The sequence below is a fragment of the Somniosus microcephalus genome, chromosome 14 (assembly GCF_052327205.1).
Source record: "Somniosus microcephalus isolate GS21.2 chromosome 14, FLI_Smic_1.0, whole genome shotgun sequence".
NCBI lineage: Eukaryota > Metazoa > Chordata > Chondrichthyes > Squaliformes > Somniosidae > Somniosus > Somniosus microcephalus.
In genome coordinates this window covers 93,689,006-93,705,987 of record NC_141000.1, presented here as the reverse complement: position 1 = coordinate 93,705,987, position 16,982 = coordinate 93,689,006, and the positions used below count along the sequence as shown (strand labels likewise).

The following is a 16,982-nucleotide window of genomic DNA, read 5'->3' as shown; positions in this document are numbered from 1 at the left end:
GATGGGTGCGAATACGTACGGCCTATTGCGGAATTTAATTACCCCAGCTAAACCAATGGAGAAAAGTTTTGAGGAGATTGTTCATATCTTACAGGAATACCCAAGCCCTACACCACTGCTGATAGCAGAAAGATTCAAGTTCCATAAAAGAAACCAGCACAAAGATGAGAGCAATGCTGACTATCTTACGGAACTACGCAAGTTATCGAAGCACTGCCAGTTCGGAGCAGGACTGGCAGACACCTTACGGGATAAGTTTGTCTGCGGGCTCCAGAGTGAAGGAACCCAGAAACGACTACTTTCAAAAAAGGACCTGACGCTAGAACAGGCTTTCAGCGTGGCAGTATCCTAGGAAGCAGCAGCACGGGGAGCTGCGGAAATACAACAGAAACCACAAGAATACAGCACTAACGAAATGGCGTATGGAGCCGAAAAGTGCTATCGCTGCGGCAGAACAACCCATGAGCAGAAGGACTGCTGGTTTAAAGACAAAATATGCAGGCAATGCGGGAAGATGGGACATATAGCAAGAGTCTGCAGGTCGGGAAAGAAGACCAACACGACAAGAACTACTAAGGAAAAGTACAGGAAAGTAAAGAAACTGACAGATAGTAGTTCAGAAGATCAGGAGAGTGATAAGGACTCCGGGAGCAGGCGACTAAGTTGTTTAAAGTTGCACAACGTGATCGCAAAAGAAGCTCACCGAACCATTTGGGTCACCCTCATGATAGCAGGGTCCCCAGTGATATACCTATCAATTCAGTCCATGAAAAGCGACGAGTTAAGATAGTAACTATAGGTTTTTATTGGCTAAATAACAGAGCCCACCCTCGTGGGCGATCGGTTCCAACAAGGGAGAATACTAGCCAAGCGGTCACCTTTATACCTGGGCAAGCAGGCGGAGCCATGGGCGGAGTCAGCTGAGTTAAGCCCAGGTATAGCAGTGCGCATGGCAAGAGGTAACCTTGTGTATCGATAACAACAGTGTAAACAGTGATAACAACAGTGTAACAATAGTGAACGGTTGTGAACGGTAACAGTGGTTTACCACATTCACCCCTTGTTTAAAATTGAGTCCGGCGGGGTAAAGTGTACTACCAGTTCGTGTATGTCAGTCTCTCAGGAGGCCTCGTAAGCCTTTCTGATCGGCGCAGCAGCGGCGGCGGTGGTGCAGTGTCCGATGGTAATGCTGGTGTCTGCGTGGTCGACGAAGGCTCCTGGGGTTCCGGCATGTCGTCTACAGGAGCTGGATTTGGGGGAGTGGTGGGGGGTAACGGTGGTATCTCGGGGGTGCCCGAGGGTGCGAGGTCTCGCAAGGAGACAGTGTCCTCCCGCCCGTCTGGGTATGCCACATAGGCGTACTGGGGGTTGGCGTGCAGGAGGTCCACCCTCTCGACCAGGGGGTCCATTTTATGGGCCCTCACATGCTTCCGCAGCAAGACGGGCCCCGGAGAAGTCAGCCATGTTGGTAGCGAGGTTCCCGTAGTCGACTTCCTGGGGAAAACAAACATTCGTTCATGGGGGGTGGCGTTAATGGCAGTGCAAAGCAGTGACCGGATGGAATGGAGTGCTGCCGGGAGGACTTCCTGCCAGCGAGAGGTTGGGAGGCCCTTAGACTTTAGGGCTAAGAGGACGGCCTTCCAAACTGTCGCGTTTTCTCTTTCCACCTGGCCGTTCCCTCGGGGGTTGTAGCTGGTGGTCCTGCTTGCAGCAATACCTCTCGCGAGCAGGAACTGGCGAAGTTCCTCGCTCATGAAGGATGAGCCCCGGTCGCTATGTATACAGTTCGGGAACCCGAACAAGGCGAAGAGGTCGTTCAGGCATTTGATGACCGTGGTACTGATCATGTCTGGGCAGGGGAAGGCAAAGGGGAAACGGGAGTACTCGTCAATAATGTTGAGGAAGTACACATTACGGTCAGAGGACGGGAGGGGCCCCTTAAAATCGATGCTCAAGCGCTCGAAGGGGCGGGTGGCCTTGATCAGGCTTGCTCTGTCCGGCCTATAGAAATGCGGTTTGCATTCGGCACAGGTTTGGCAGTTCCTGGTCATGGTCCTGACCTCCTCGATGGAGTAGGGCAGGTTGCGGGCCTAAATGAAGTGGTAAAGTCTGGTGACCCCGGGGTGGCAGAGGTCGTTGTGGAGGGTCTGCAGTCTATCAACTTGCGCGTTGGCGCATGTACTTCGTGATAGAGCATCTGGGGGTTCGTTCAGTTTACCAGGCCGGTACAAGATATCGTAATCGTAGGTGGAGAGCTCAATTCTCCACCTCAAGATCTTGTCGTTCTTGATTTTGCCCCTCAGCTTGTTATTAAACATAAAAGCGACCAAACGCTGGTCGGTGAGGAGGGTAAATCGTTTGCCTGCCAGGTAATGCCTCCAGCGTCGTACTGCCTCCACGATCGCCTGGGCCTCCTTCTCGACAGAAGAGTGTCGGATCTCAGGGCCCTGAAGGGTCCTCGAGAAGAAGGCCACAGGTCTCCCCGCCTGGTTAAGGGTTGCAGCTAGGGCGAAGTCGGATGCATCGCTCTCCACTTGGAAAGGGATAGACTCATCCACCGCGTGCATTGTGGCCTTAGCAATGTCTCCTTTTATGAGGGAGAAGGCTGCGCATGCTTCTGCTGTCAGGGGGAAGGAGGTGGACTTCATGAGGGGCCTGGCTTTGTCCACATAATTGGGCACCCATTGGGCATAGTAAGCGAAGAGCCCCAGGGTTCTCTTCAGTGCCTTTTGACAGAGGGGAAGGGGAAGCTCCATGAGGGGGCGCATTCTTTCGGGGTCGGGGCCGATGACTTCGTTCTCTACTACGCAGCCGAGGATGGCAAGGCGTGAGGTGTTAAACACACATTTCTCCTTATTGTAGGTGAGGTTCAGCCGTTGGGCCGTACGGAGGAATTTCTCCAGATTAACATCATGGTCCTGCTGGTCGCGGCCGCAGATGGTGACGTTATCTAGATAAGGGAACGTGGCATGCAGCGCGTTCTGGTCAACCATCCGGTCCATCTCCCTTTGGAAGACCGAAACCCCGTTGGTGACGCCAAAGGGAACCCTAAGGAAGTGGTAGAGGCGGCCATTCGCCTCGAAGGCGGTATACTGGCGGTCCTCAGGGCGGATAGGGAGTTGGTGATAGGCAGACTTAAGGTCGATGGTAGAGAATACCCGGTACTGTGCAATCTGATTGACCATATCAGATATGCGGGGAAGGGGGTATGCGTCCAGCTGGGTGTACCGGTTTATGGTTTGGCTGTAGTCGATGACTAGGCAGTGTTTATCGCCGGTCTTAACGACTACGACCTGGGCACGCCAGGGGCTGTTGCTCCTCTCGATGATGCCCTCCTTCAGGAGTCGCTGCACCTCGGAGCTAATAAAAGCTCTGTCCCCGGCGCTGTACCGCCTGCTCTTGGTAGCGACGGGTTTACAGTCGCGGGTGAGGTTAGCGAACAAGGAGGGGGGCGGGACTTTGAGAGTGGAGAGGCCGCAGGTGGTATGCGGCGGGCGGTTTAAAACCTGCTGGTTGTAGACTGTGAGTGGGGGGGAGGGGTCCACCGTATGCCAGGGTGACACTTTGGAGGTGGCATTGGAAATCCAGCCCTAGTAGGACGGCAGCGCAGAGCTGGGGCAGGACAAGAAGTTTAAAGTTTTTATATTCCGTGCCCCTAACCGACAGGGTCACCACACAGTAGCCACTGGCGTCAGTTGAATGTGACTTCGACGCCATCGAGATCCGCTGGCGCGTTGGCCGGACAGTGAGGGAGTAGTAGCTCACCGTGTCTGGGTGAATAAAACTCTGTGCTTCCGCTGTCGAACAGGCAGGTCGTGGCGTGGCCGTTTACTCCGATGTCCATCATAGACTTGGACAGATGATGCGGGAGGGCTTGGTCAAGCGTGACGGAGGCCAGTGTATGGCTGAGCGAGCTGCTGTAGTCTGCAGGCGGGGCGGTGGTCGGGTCTGGAGACAAGGTGGCGGTCGAGTGCGGTGAACAAAATGTCGGCGCCCACGAAGTTGAACAAAATGGCGGAGAAGATGGCCGCCCCCACAACTCACATGAGGCACTGCTGGCGTCGGTGGCCTTGATCAAAGATGGCCGCCCCCACGACGCACACGAGGCGATGCTGGCATCTGTTGCCTTGATTAAAGATGGCCGCCCCCACAACTCGCATGAGGCACTGCTGGCGTCAGTGGCTTTCCCCCTGCAGGCCTTCGCGAAGTGGCCTTTCTTTTGGCAGTCAGAGCAGGTCGCGTTCCTTGCAGGGCAGCGCGCCCTTGGGTGTTTCGCCTGGCCACAGAAGCAGCAGCAGGTGGCCCGATCGCGGGGCTCCGCTGCCGCAGCCGGTCCCGGGGGTGGCGGTCCCGATCGATTCCGGGACACCGACGCTGTGGTAGGTCCCAGGGGCGGCGGTGCGAGGGGTATTGCGGCCGGAGTTGGGCCCGAGTCCCAGGGTCGCGCAGCACTGTACCTGGAGTACGCCTCGAGGTCCCGATGGGCCACTTCCAAGGAGCGAGCGAGGATAGCAGCTGTTTTCAGGTCGAGGTCCTTTGATTCCAGCAGTCTTTGCCGTGAGTAGTCTGACCGAAGGCCTTTCACGAAGGCATCGCGGATATTTCCATCAGTATGTTCTGCAGCTGTTACGGCTTTAAAGTCACAGTCCCTGCCGAGTATTTGTAGCGCCCGTAAGAAATCATCAACCGACTCTCCTGGCTGTTGCGAGCGGGATCTTAGGAGATGCCTGGCGTACATTGAGTTTACTGGGCTCCGGTACTGCTCTTTCAGCAGGTCGAGGGCGTCCTCGTATGTAGCACGGTCCCGGATGAATGCAAATACTTTAGGGCTCACCTGGGCGGTCAGAACTCTTAGTTTGGATCCCAGAGGCACGCCGGATTCTCCCAGGTAGGATTCGAAACAGCTCAGCCAGTGTTCGAAGTCGAGGGCTGAGTTCGCTGCCTGTGGGTTTAGATCCAGGTACGGCGGTCGGAGGGCTCGCAGCCAGGCCGGCTGCTGTGGCTGTTGTAGCTGGCCGTTTGGCTGGTCGTTTGGCTGCTCCGATCCACTCATTTCAAAATTTAGCCAATAAAATTGATATACCTATCAATTCAGTTCATGAAAAGCGACGAGTTAAGATAGTAACTATAGGTTTTTATTGGCTAAATAACAGAGCCCACCCTCGTGGGCGATCGGTTCCAACAAGGGAGAATACTAGCCAAGCGGTCACCTTTATACCTGGGCAAGCAGGCGGAGCCATGGGCGGAGTCAGCTGAGGTAAGCCCAGGTATAGCAGTGTGCATGGCAAGAGGTAACCTTGTGTATCGATAACAACAGTGTAAACAGTGATAACAACAGTGTAACAATAGTGAACGGTTGTGAACGGTAACAGTGGTTTACCACACCCAGTGAAGATGGAATTGGACACAGGATCAGCCCTAACTGTCATGAATCGACGAGACTATGAGCGGCTATTCTCACACATACCCTTGAAGGACACGTCCATTGTATTGAAGACATACACGGGGCAAAAGGTCTACCCCAGAGGAGAAATAAGGGTGCCAGTTGAATATAACGGAAAGGAAACACAGAAACTATACATGTATATACTACGAGATGGAGGACCACCATTATTGGGACGTGAATGGATCCGAAAACTACAATTGGATTGGCATTCCATTCTGGCACTAACTGTGACTGACAAAAAAGATGATGACGTCGCACCTGGACGTCTGTCACAAATTCTATCTGACGCGGAAGAGGTGTTCCAACAAGGACTTGTGACTCTAAAAGGAGTAAAGGCAACCATAAAGATTGAGGATAACGCAACCCCAAAATTTTTCAAGGCCAGACCGGTGCCATACGCGATACGCCCAGCTGTGGAAGCTGAACTGGAGAGTCTGGAGCGTTCGGGGGTGCTGTCTAAGGTGGACTGGAGCGAGTGGGCCACACCCATCGTTCCTGTAATGAAGAAATCATTGAGCAGCACGCCTGGGGAGCCATGGAAGGTTTGCATCTGTGGGGACTTCAAGGTGACTGTGAACCCAGTCCTGCACACAGTACAGTATCCGCTTCCGCGGATAGAAGATATTTTCGCCTCACTATCTGGAGGCAAGCCTTTTACAAAGATTGACCTGGCTCAAGCATACCTACAAATGGAGGTGGAAGAAGCATCTAGGAAATACCTCACGATAAACACTCACAAAGGCCTTTACCAGTACAATCGACCGGTATTTGGGGTAGCATCGGCCCCGGCTATGTGGCAGAGGGCAATGGAACAAGTCCTGCAAGGGATCCCGGGGACCCAGTGTTATTTGGACGACATCCTGGTTACGGGCGAAAATGGCAGTGAACACCTTGCCAACCTGGAACAGGTGCTCACGAGATTGCAGGAATTTGGGCTACGAGCCAACCGTCCCAAATGCGAGTTCTTCAGGAGACAAATCTCGTATTGTGGCCACATGATTGATGAGGAAGGGTTGCATAAGTCGCCGGACAAGATTGAGGCTGTAGTCAAGGCTCCAGCACCAGAAAATGTGTCACAACTGAGGTCGTTCCTCGGGTTGGTGAACTACTACCATAAGTTCTTGCCGAATTTATCTACAATTCTGCACCCACTGAACGCCCTCCTTCAAACTGGTGTAACATGGAAATGGAGTGATGAGTGTAAGCGTGCCTTTCAGGAATGTAAATGCCAAATCACTTCAAAAGAAGTATTGGCCCACTACAACCCAACACTACCGATTCGGTTGGCATGTGATGCGTCACCTTACGGCATTGGAGCGGTGCTGTCACACAAATTCCGTGACGGTTCAGAGAGGCCAATAGCCTTTGCATCGTGCTCGCTAACCTCAGCCGAGCGTAACTACGCCCAGATTGACAGGGAGGCCCTCAGCCTGGTGTGGGGGGTGAAGAAGTTCAATCACTATCTGCACGGGCAGAAATTCACCCTACTGACTGATCATCAACCCCTGGTCTCAATTTTTAACCCAAAGGGTGTTCCGGTGATGACGGCACAATGGCTGCAAAGATGGTCACTTTTTCTAGGGGCACATCAGTACGACAGAGTACAAAGGTACAAAACAACATGGAAACGCTGATGGGCTGTCGCGCCTACCGTTGCCTACGGCAGAAGAAGCACCTGCAGTGGACCCTGTGGAGATATTCCATGCGACCATAGTCGAATGTTTGCCTGTTACAAACGCAAGTATTGAGAAGGAAACCCGAAATGACCCGACACTCTCTCGGGTCTATGATTTGACGGCGAAGGGATGGCCAGCACATGGCGACTCACTGTTGCCAGCATTCTCGCCAAGGAGGGAACAGCTGTCAGTGTGCCGGGGAACCTTGATGTGTGGGTCCCGAGTGGTAATTCCACCCAAGTTGAGAGATAGAGTGCTCAATGAGCTTCACGAGGGTCATCTGGGAGGGGTAAAAATGAAGAGCCTAGCCAGGGCGTTTGTGTGGTGGCCGGGAATCGATAAAGAAATCGAGGATATGACCAAGAGATGCACAGGATGCCAGAAGGTCCAAAACGCTCCACCATAGGCCCCGCTACATCCATGGGAGTGGCCCTCATCTCCATGGCAACGGGTACACATTGATTTCGCTGGTCCATTTATGGACTCAATGTTTCTAATCGCTGTGGACGCCCATTCGAAATGGCCATAGGTCATTAAAATGTCCTCCACCACCACGGAGAAAACTATTGCAGTCCTAAGGACCATCTTCGCCAGGAATGGGTTGCCAGAACAGATCTGATCCGACAATGGCCCACAGTTTGTGTCTGAGGATTTCCGGAGGTTTCTGAGGAATAATGGGGTGAAACATTACACATCTGCCCCATATCATCCAGCCACAAATGGATTGGCTGAGAGGTTTGTTCAGACCTTTAAAAAGGCCATAAAGGCAATGTATAATGACGACATACCACTGCAACACAAGGTGGATAACTTCCTGTTTGCTTACCGGAATGCGACACATGCAGTAACCAACCAAACTCCAGCCGTACTATTTTTCAACCGGAGACTAAGATGTCGCTTGGATTTGCTCAAACCAAACATAAGACGAGATGTTGAGGATAAGCAGTTCCAGCACATAAATGAGAAGCCAACCAGGAGCTTCAAGATAGGGCAACCAGTCTTGGCCCGCGACTACCGAACAGAGAAATGGCAGCCAGGCACGATATGCACACAGCAGGGACCACTAATGTACACAGTGGACGTTGGAGAGAGCATCGTGAGACGCCATGCTGACCAGATTCTAGAGTCACAGGAACAAGCCAAACCTGTACCACAAGCATGTGCACCTGGTAATGAGCCCGAAGTACAGATTGAGTCTACCTCAGAAGCAGGGGTATTGGAAGCTGACGAACCAACCAATGACAATGAGCCAGAATTGACTCCACCGCCAGAACAGGATACTCGAGAAAGGCGCTATCCAGTCCGGATCAGGAAGCCTCCTCAAAGACTGAACTTATAAATGACTATTTCAGTTGATGTATATATTACTGAGAAAATTGTAATTGTAATTAGTTATTATTTAGTTGTTAAATGAATGTTATGTACTGTTTATCTAAAAGGGGAGGAATTGTTGTGTATGTACCTTTAAGGGAATAACTGGTCTTAGACTGCAGTACCGGCAGTCACCACCCCTGTATAAAAGGCCGTAGCAGGCTTCTGTAGTTTCAGTTTCAAGCTGCCTCCTGTTCAGTAAAGTACCTGTTAAACTGTTCTCCCGAAGTCCGTGTATTATTGAGGCGCGGACTTTACACTCATAAATGTTACTCCCACAAAGCTTAGCCAAATTCAAGAGGAGACTGGTAAAGAAGAGGAGTTGCTACTACTCATGCAACAGGTAATACAAGGGTGGCCGGAGAAGATCCAGCAGGTCGAAAACCAAATCCGACAGTACTGGACAATCAGAGACGACATCTCGGTGGAGGACGGTGTTCTCCTTGCTGGCTCAAGAATCATAATACCAAAAACGATGCAAATGAAACTTCTCCGCTTAATACACCAAGGCCATATGGGGATGGAGAAATGTAAACTAAGAGCCAGATCAGCTGTGTACTGGATAGGCATGTACAAAAGCACAGAACAAATGGTCTCCATATGCTGCATATGCCAGAAATACTGAAACACACAGCAGAAGGAGGAGATGATTCAAATGGAAGTACCCCCGAGACCATGGCACACGGTCGGAACAGATCTGTTCCTGTGCAATCAGGAGTGGTACATCATAGTAGCAGACTACTACTCAAAATTTCCTTTTGTCAGAAGGATAAACGACATGAGAGCCACAACAATCACAAAAATTGCGAAAAACTTATTCGCAGAACAGGGCATCCCAGAGAAGGACATCTGCGACAATGGGACACAATTCGCCTCCAGCGAATTCAGAGCACTGGCTGGAAAATATGGATTTAAAATAGTTACCTCATCCCCACATTACCCAAGGGGACACGGATTTATTGAAAGACAGATCCAAACAGTCAAAAGAGCTCTCATTAAAAGCAAGGAGATGGGAGAAGACCAAGACCTCGCCCTTTTGGCAATCAGATCGACACCTTTGAGAGCAGACTCGAAATCACCAGCAGAACTACTAAACGGTAGAAAATACAAAACAACTCTACCAGCAAAGGTATATCCTCCCCAGGACCAAGAGGACATTCAGCAGAAGCTGATGGAAACACAAGCTACGGGGAGCACACACTATAACAAGCATGCAAAACCACTACCGGAGCTGCTAAATGGGCAATCAGTGCATATACAAGATCCGTTGTCGAGAACATGGAGTCCAGCCAAGGTTATTGGAAAAGCTGATACTCCAAGATCTTACTTGGTAGAGACAGAACCTGGAAACCAATACAGGCGAAACAGGATCCATATCAGACCCTCACCTGAAACTGTCAAACAGCGGACAACATTAACAGCAGTTAGGGTACCAGACACGGAAAACAATATAACGCCAGAAACAAACACCTCAAATACAACAACTGCAAACATGCACTCTCCAGAGCCAAACACGACAGCACCGGCAACAAGAACACACCAAAACACCACAGAAAGGAATAGTTACAGCCAAGTCCACAAGATGGAGGAGTAACATACAACCACCTGAGCGGTATCGCGAATAATTATAAAGACAATTATAATTCGCACAGAGCAGTAAAACAACATGGACAAATATCTGTATATAAATTGAGCAAAGAACGCTCATGTTCTGTATTTTGTTAATGTTATTCAACTGGAAACATTGTAAAATAGAAAATTGATGTAATTAGTTTTGTTGGAAAGAGGGATGTTACAGTTATGTTGGGACTACATTGTACAAGTGTACTAACACTCAAATCAAGTGTAGCAGCACTACGATGCTGGGAAAGTAGTGCGCAGGCGCCGCACAGGTTTTTGAAAATATCACCCCGCACCATGCGGCAGGCAAGCATTACAACACAAATAAAACAGTAGTTATAATTACAAACTACCGAGTCCAGAGTCATCTTTACAAAGCACTACGAGCGCTAGAAGACATAACAGAGTCCATCGAGTCCGTGCCAGCTCTCTGCAGAGCAATCCAGTCAGTCCCATTCCCCCGCTCTATCCCCGAAGCCCTGCAAGTTTATTTCCCTCAAGTGCCTATCCAGTCTCCCCTTGAAAACATTGAGTGTGTCCGCTTCCACCAATTCCATTGGCAGCGAGTTCCAGGTCCTCACCACTCGCTGCGTAAAAAAGTTTTTCCTCACATCTCCCCTGTATCTCTTGCCCAAAACCTTAAATCTGTGGCCCCTAGTCCTAGTACCATCAACTAGTGGGAAAAGCCTTCCCCCGTCTAGCCTATTCAAACCAGTCATAATCTTGTACACCTCCATCAAATCACCCCTCAACCTCCTTTGCTCTAATGAAAACAAATCCATCTTCTCCAACCTGTCCTTGTAGCTAAGATCCCCCATCCCCGGAACCATTCTGGTAAATCTCCTCTGCACCCTCTCAATGGCTTTCACATCCTTCCTAAAGTGTAATGACCAGAACTGGAAGCAATACTCCAGTTGTTGCCTAACCAGTGGTTTAGAAAGGTTCAGCATAACTTCTCTACTTTTGTACTCAATACCTCTATTTATGAAACCCAAGATTCCATATGCTTTGCTAACCACACTCTCAATATGTCCTGCCACCTTCAGGGACCAATGCACATTAACTCCCAGGCCCCTCTGTCCCTGCACACTCTTTAAAACTGTGCCATTAAGTGTATATTGCCTCTCCCTGTTCCTTCTGCCAAAATGCATCACCTCACACTTCTCTATTAAATTCCATCTACCACTTGTCTGCCCATTCTGCTAGCCTTTCTATGTCCTGTTGCAGTCGATTGATGTCATCATCGCTGTTTGCCACAGCCCCAGATTTGGTGTCATCAGCAAATTTAGAAACTCTACTTTGTATTCCAATATCCAGGTCATTTATATATATCAAAAAAAGCAGTGGCCCCAGCACTGACATTGGGGAACACCACTGTCTACCATCCTCCAGTCTGAAAAACAGCCATTTACCACAACTTGCTGTTTTCTGTCCTTAAGCCAATTCCTTATCCAAGCTGCCACTGACCCACCTATTCCATGAGCCTCAATTTTGTTAACCAGCCTTCTATGTCATATTTTGTCAAATGCCTTCCAAATATCCATGTAGACAACATCCATTACATTCCCTTCATCAATCCTCTCTGTTACTTCATCAAAAAATTCAATTAGATTAGTCAAACACGATTTGCCTTTTTACAAATCCATGTTGGCTCTCCTTAATTAGCTTAAACCTCTCCAAATGCCCGTTAATTTTTTCCTTGATTATTCTTTCTAAAACTTTACCCACCATTGATGTTAAACTGACTGGCCTGTAGTTACTAGGATTGTCCTTATACTCTTTCTTGAACAATGGTGTCACATTTGCCACTTTCCAATCCTCAGGCACCTCCCCCGCATCTAGGGAAGATTGGAAAATTATGGCAAGCGCTTCTGCTATCTCTTCCCCCAATTTTCTTAGCAATCTGGGATGCAAGTCATCTGGACCAGGTGACTTATCCACTCTAAGCATACCCAGCCTTTCTAGTACATCCTGTCTATCAATTTTCACCCCTTCCATTGCTTCTAACTTTTCCACTGCTACCGATATTTTGTCAGCATCCACCTCCTTAGTAAACACTGATACAAAGTACTCATTGAGTATTCTAGCCTTGCCCTGCACCTCTAAGCATATATCACCTTCTTTGTCCCTAATAGGCCCCACCCCGCCTCTTACTAACCGCTTACTGTTAACATGCCGGTAGAAGATTTTTGGGTTCCCTTTTATGTTAACTGCCATTCTACTTTCATATTCTCTCTTTGCCAATCTTATTTTCATCTTCACTTCCCCTCTCAACTTATTGTATTTGGTCTGGTTCTCCCTTGAAGAATTCACCTGACATGCATCATACACCCTCTTTTTTTGTTTCATCATCTTCTCTATCTTCCTCGTTATCCAAGGAGCCCTTGCTTTGGTTCCCTTACCCTTCCCTCTTGTTGGAATGTACCTAGCCTGTACTTGGAACATCTCCTCCTTAAAGATCACCCAATGTTCCATTACAGTTTTTCCTGTCAGTCTTTGGTTCCATTTTACCCTGGCTAGATCCTTTTACATCCCATTGAAGTTAGCCCTATTCCAGTTTAGAAGTTTCACTCTAGATTGTTCCTTGTTCCTCGCCAATGGTAATCTAAATCTTATGATACGATGATCACTCGTACCCAATTGTTTTCCCAGACACACTTGGTCGACCTGGCCCACCTCATTCCCCAGCACCACATCTAGCAATGCCTCCTTCCTAGTTGGGCCAAGAACATACTGGTCAAGGAAATTCTCCTGAACACATTTCAGAAATTCCTCCCTCTCCTTTCCCTTTACCCTAGCATTATCCCAATCGATATTTGGGTAATTAAAGTTCCCCAATATCACTACTCTATAGCTCTTGCATATCTCTGCGATTTCCCTGCAGATTTGCTCCTCTACCTCCCTCTCACTATTTGGAGGCCTATAGCCCAATAGCGTGATCATACCCTTTTTGCTCCGCAACTCTAACCAAATGGATTCTGCCCTTGTCCCCTCAAGAACATCCTCCCTTTCCAACACTACAATGTCTTCCTTAATCAGCACTGCCACCCTACCTCCCTTTTTTCCTTCCCTATCTTTTCTGAACACCTTGTACCCTTGAATATAAAGTGCCCAGTCTCACCATTTTTAAGCCACGTTTCCATTATTACCACAACATCATATTGCCACACGGCTAATTGTGCTTGTAGCTCACTGACCTTATTCACCACACTTTGTGTGTTTACGTTCATGCATTCTAAACCCATTTTTGCATTTTTTGTAGTCTTTCTTAGTCTGCCCCTACCTAATATAGTACTACTTCCGCCTCTAGTACTACTTCCTTCTCTAGTAATATCCAACACACTCACTCTTTCATGCACCTTATTCCCCTTTTCTACTCCTATATGCTGGTGCCCACCCCCCTGCCAAACTAGTTTAAACCTTCTCCCATCTTTCTAATCTAACTCTATCAGCATAACCCTCCATTCCCTTCTCCATCATATGCTTATCTAACTGCCCCTTCTAACTGCCCCTTAAACGCATCTATACTATTCGTTTCAACCACTTCCTGTGGTAGCGAGATCCACATTCTCACCACTCTCTGGGTAAAGAAGTTTCTTCTGAATTCCCTATTTGATTTCTTGGTGACTATCTTATATTGATGGCCTCTAGTTTTGCTCTTCCCCCACAAATGGAAACACTCGCTCTGTGTCTACTCTATTAAAACCTTTCATAATTTTAAAGACCTCTATTAGGTCACCCCTCAGCCTTCTTTTTTCAAGAGAAAAGAGACCCAGTCTGTTCATCCTTTCCTGATATGTATACCCTCGCATTTCTGGTATTATCCTTGTAAATCTTTTTTGCACTCTCTCCAGTGCCTTTATACCCTTTTTATAATATGGCGACCAGAATTGTACACAATACTCCAAGTGTGGTCTAACCAAGGTTCGATACAAGTTTATCCTTCACTTTTTATAAATTTTATAGAGAGCAAAATAAAGATTGGGACATACACATGGGATTAAGGTAGAAGCTGAAATATCATTAACAAAGTTTTTAAAAATTATATTAAAAACCTAAGGATTTTTAAAATCATAATTTAAAAATTTCACATTCCACAAATATAAAATTCGTTTTTCAGGGCCAGGGAGGTTTTTCACCAGTAGCTATAAGGTTTAACTTTCTCAGGGGGTTTTAACAGTGATATTACATCGTAAAAGGGGAAGATCACGTCAGTTCAAGTGATTTCTAAAGATTGCCGTCTGCAGGGACTGCAACAGCGCACCCTGTGAAGGAGCAGGGAATCTATGACATGTGCGGATGCCAGGAGTTGCTGTCAGTTTCACAGAGTAATGACAGTGAGCGCTGACAGTTTCGCGTCATTACAACCACAAAATCTGGACCAAAATAATTATACTATAGTGTCATATAATACTACAGAGTAACCTGGGGGATATAACAATAAGTCTCCCTTGTGAACTGAACTGGATATCATGTCTTTCACACATGCCCCTCTCCAATTGTCCTGAAGGTGGACTGAAACACTTAGTGAGACCAGGCTAGATAGGAAATGTTAAGCTCTTTTATTTTACAGATAAGTGACCACACAGAATAATAGAGGTAATCAAATCTCACCTTAATTCAATGAACTTTATAACCCTCCTTGCAACAAGATTAAAAAAAGACGTCACATTGTCACTACTAGTGGGATTGTTTAACTTCTTCCTCGTTAGACTTCTGATTCTGTCCGGCTTTGGGCTTGAGATGAGCAAGTATGCCCATACTGAGCCAGGCTTTCTCCGCAGCCTAGCTGGCTGGCCATGTGTCTCTGTGTCCTTTTCTCTATATACCCAACTCAGTGAGAGGACTGTCTTTCTGACTCCTTCCCAATCAGTAATTCACCATTAGGCTGTTGATAAAGCCATCTACCTCTTCCCCTCATAGGGTGCAAGTTTAAAGAATGATGAGAGGGCTGTCCTATAGGGAGAGATTGAGCAGAATGGGCCTATATTCTCTGGAGTTTAGAAGAATGAGAGGTGATCTCATTGAAATGTATAAAAATTCTTAGAGGGCTTGACAGGGTAGATGCTGAGAGGATGTTTCCCCTGGCTGGAGAGTCTAGAACCAGGGGTCACAGTCTCAAGGTAAGGGGGCCGGCCATTTAAGATTGAGATGAGGAGAACTTTCTTCACTCAGAGGGTGGTGAATCTTCGGAATTCTCTACCCCAGAGGGCTGTGGATGCTCAGTCGATGGGCTGGATTTTCATTGGGCTGTGGAGTCGGGATTGGAGGCGTGTGGGGGTTTAAAATCCCGAAATCAGGGGTCCCGACCCCATCCCGCCTCCATGCCAGTTTCAAAGGAGGCGGGCACCCGCCCCGCACTGGGACCCGCCTCCCCGAGGCAGGAAGGGGATTAGTGCCAATTAACTGCCTGTTAACAGGTAGTTAACGGGCAGTTTTTAAGCTTAATCCCTATTTTCATTGTTGAAATGTGGGATTCCCGACAGCTACAAACCACGCAAGTTAGCGAGGCGGGCCGTCGGGATGAAGGGCTTGGAGGGTTCGAGATGTCCGGTGTTCAGGTGAGTGATGCGTGCATGAGTGCAGGGGTAAGTGTGTTTGGTCTGTGTAGTGTTTAAAGAAGTTCTACTACCCTTTACTGCCTTCCTTCCTTCAGGTCTTGGGAGTCCCTCGTCTCACCGGCACAGAAAGCAGAATGGCCGCAATCTGTCAAAATCTGCAGCCTCTGCTTTCTGTTCCTGGGAGATCTCGAAATCATCCTGAGAGGAAGGAATTAACCTGGAGTACAGATTGTCAGTGTTTGACAGCTTCAAACAGCTGTGAAACGCTGATATTTCATCTGTCAAAAGGTCTTGACAGATGAAATTTCAATCTGTGACATCACCTGTTGCCGGGTAGCCCTTAATTGGCCTGCTGAGCCCGCTGGGTGGGCTCAAAAAGGTCAATCAAGTCTAAATCGCGTGGGTTGGCTAGAACTCGATGGAGGCGGGACTACAACCCCAAAAGTTGTAGTCCCGCCTCCTCAATGAAAATCCAGCCCGATGTGTGTAAAAGATCGATAGATTTTTGGGCGCTAAGGGAATCAAGGGATATGGGGATAGGGCAGGAAAGTGGAGTTGATGTAGAAGAATTATTGAATGGCGGAGCAGGCTCGAGGGGCCGAATGGCCTACTCCTGCGCCTATTTCTTATGTTCTTAAAACATCTCTTGCTATTATCAGAATGAATAAGCAATATCCTGGCTTAGTGGGTCTGGGATGAGACAATTGACCCTAAATCAAAGCAGTCTGAAAGAGACAGTGAGCTGCAAACTAGCTCATCTGGCTTTAATATACACCAACGGTGCCTGCAGATTTTTTTTTAAACCAGTACAAATTCATTTTGTTTTAAAATACAAGACTTAAACATAGATCATTCCTAAATTCTTTCTGTGAAGGAATAAATTTTAAAATCTCCCAAAATGTGACAGGTTCACACAGACGGGCAGAGATATCACACAATAGCAATATGTCCTTGGAGGGATCACTGAAGAAGGCATGGAGAAATTTAAATAAGAAACAGAAATTTTCTTACCTCTTAACTTGTAGTACTTGAGGTAGTTGCCAATGGCCTGTGAGATAGTTTCCTCTGGACATAGTTTAATACCACTCGGAAATAAAAAGGATCGTTTGCGTCTGAAAATCAAATCTTTTATCTGTGCACCGCTCCCAGTCACAGGAGATTGCATGTTCCCATGAGAAAGACTTCTGGAGCCTTTGTGCAGTTTACTCTCATCTGAAACACTCTTTAATACAACTGAAACAGACAAATTTTAATGTGCATTACTGTTGACTTGATTTTGACAGCATTGTACTTCAAACAGCAGTATTG

General features: G+C 48.0%; 1 protein-coding gene across 3 annotated transcripts in view; it reads right to left on the bottom strand.

Moving 5' to 3' along the window:
• Positions 1–16,982, bottom strand: part of impg2a (interphotoreceptor matrix proteoglycan 2a) — a 152,445-nt gene that overhangs the window by 131,359 nt on the left and 4,104 nt on the right. For all 3 annotated transcript variants that reach the window (XM_086006950.1, XM_086006951.1, XM_086006949.1), the window contains exon 3: positions 16,686–16,907. In XM_086006950.1, coding sequence (XP_085863076.1) covers positions 16,686–16,907 — 222 coding nt within the window. The remainder of the gene's footprint in view (positions 1–16,685; positions 16,908–16,982) is intronic.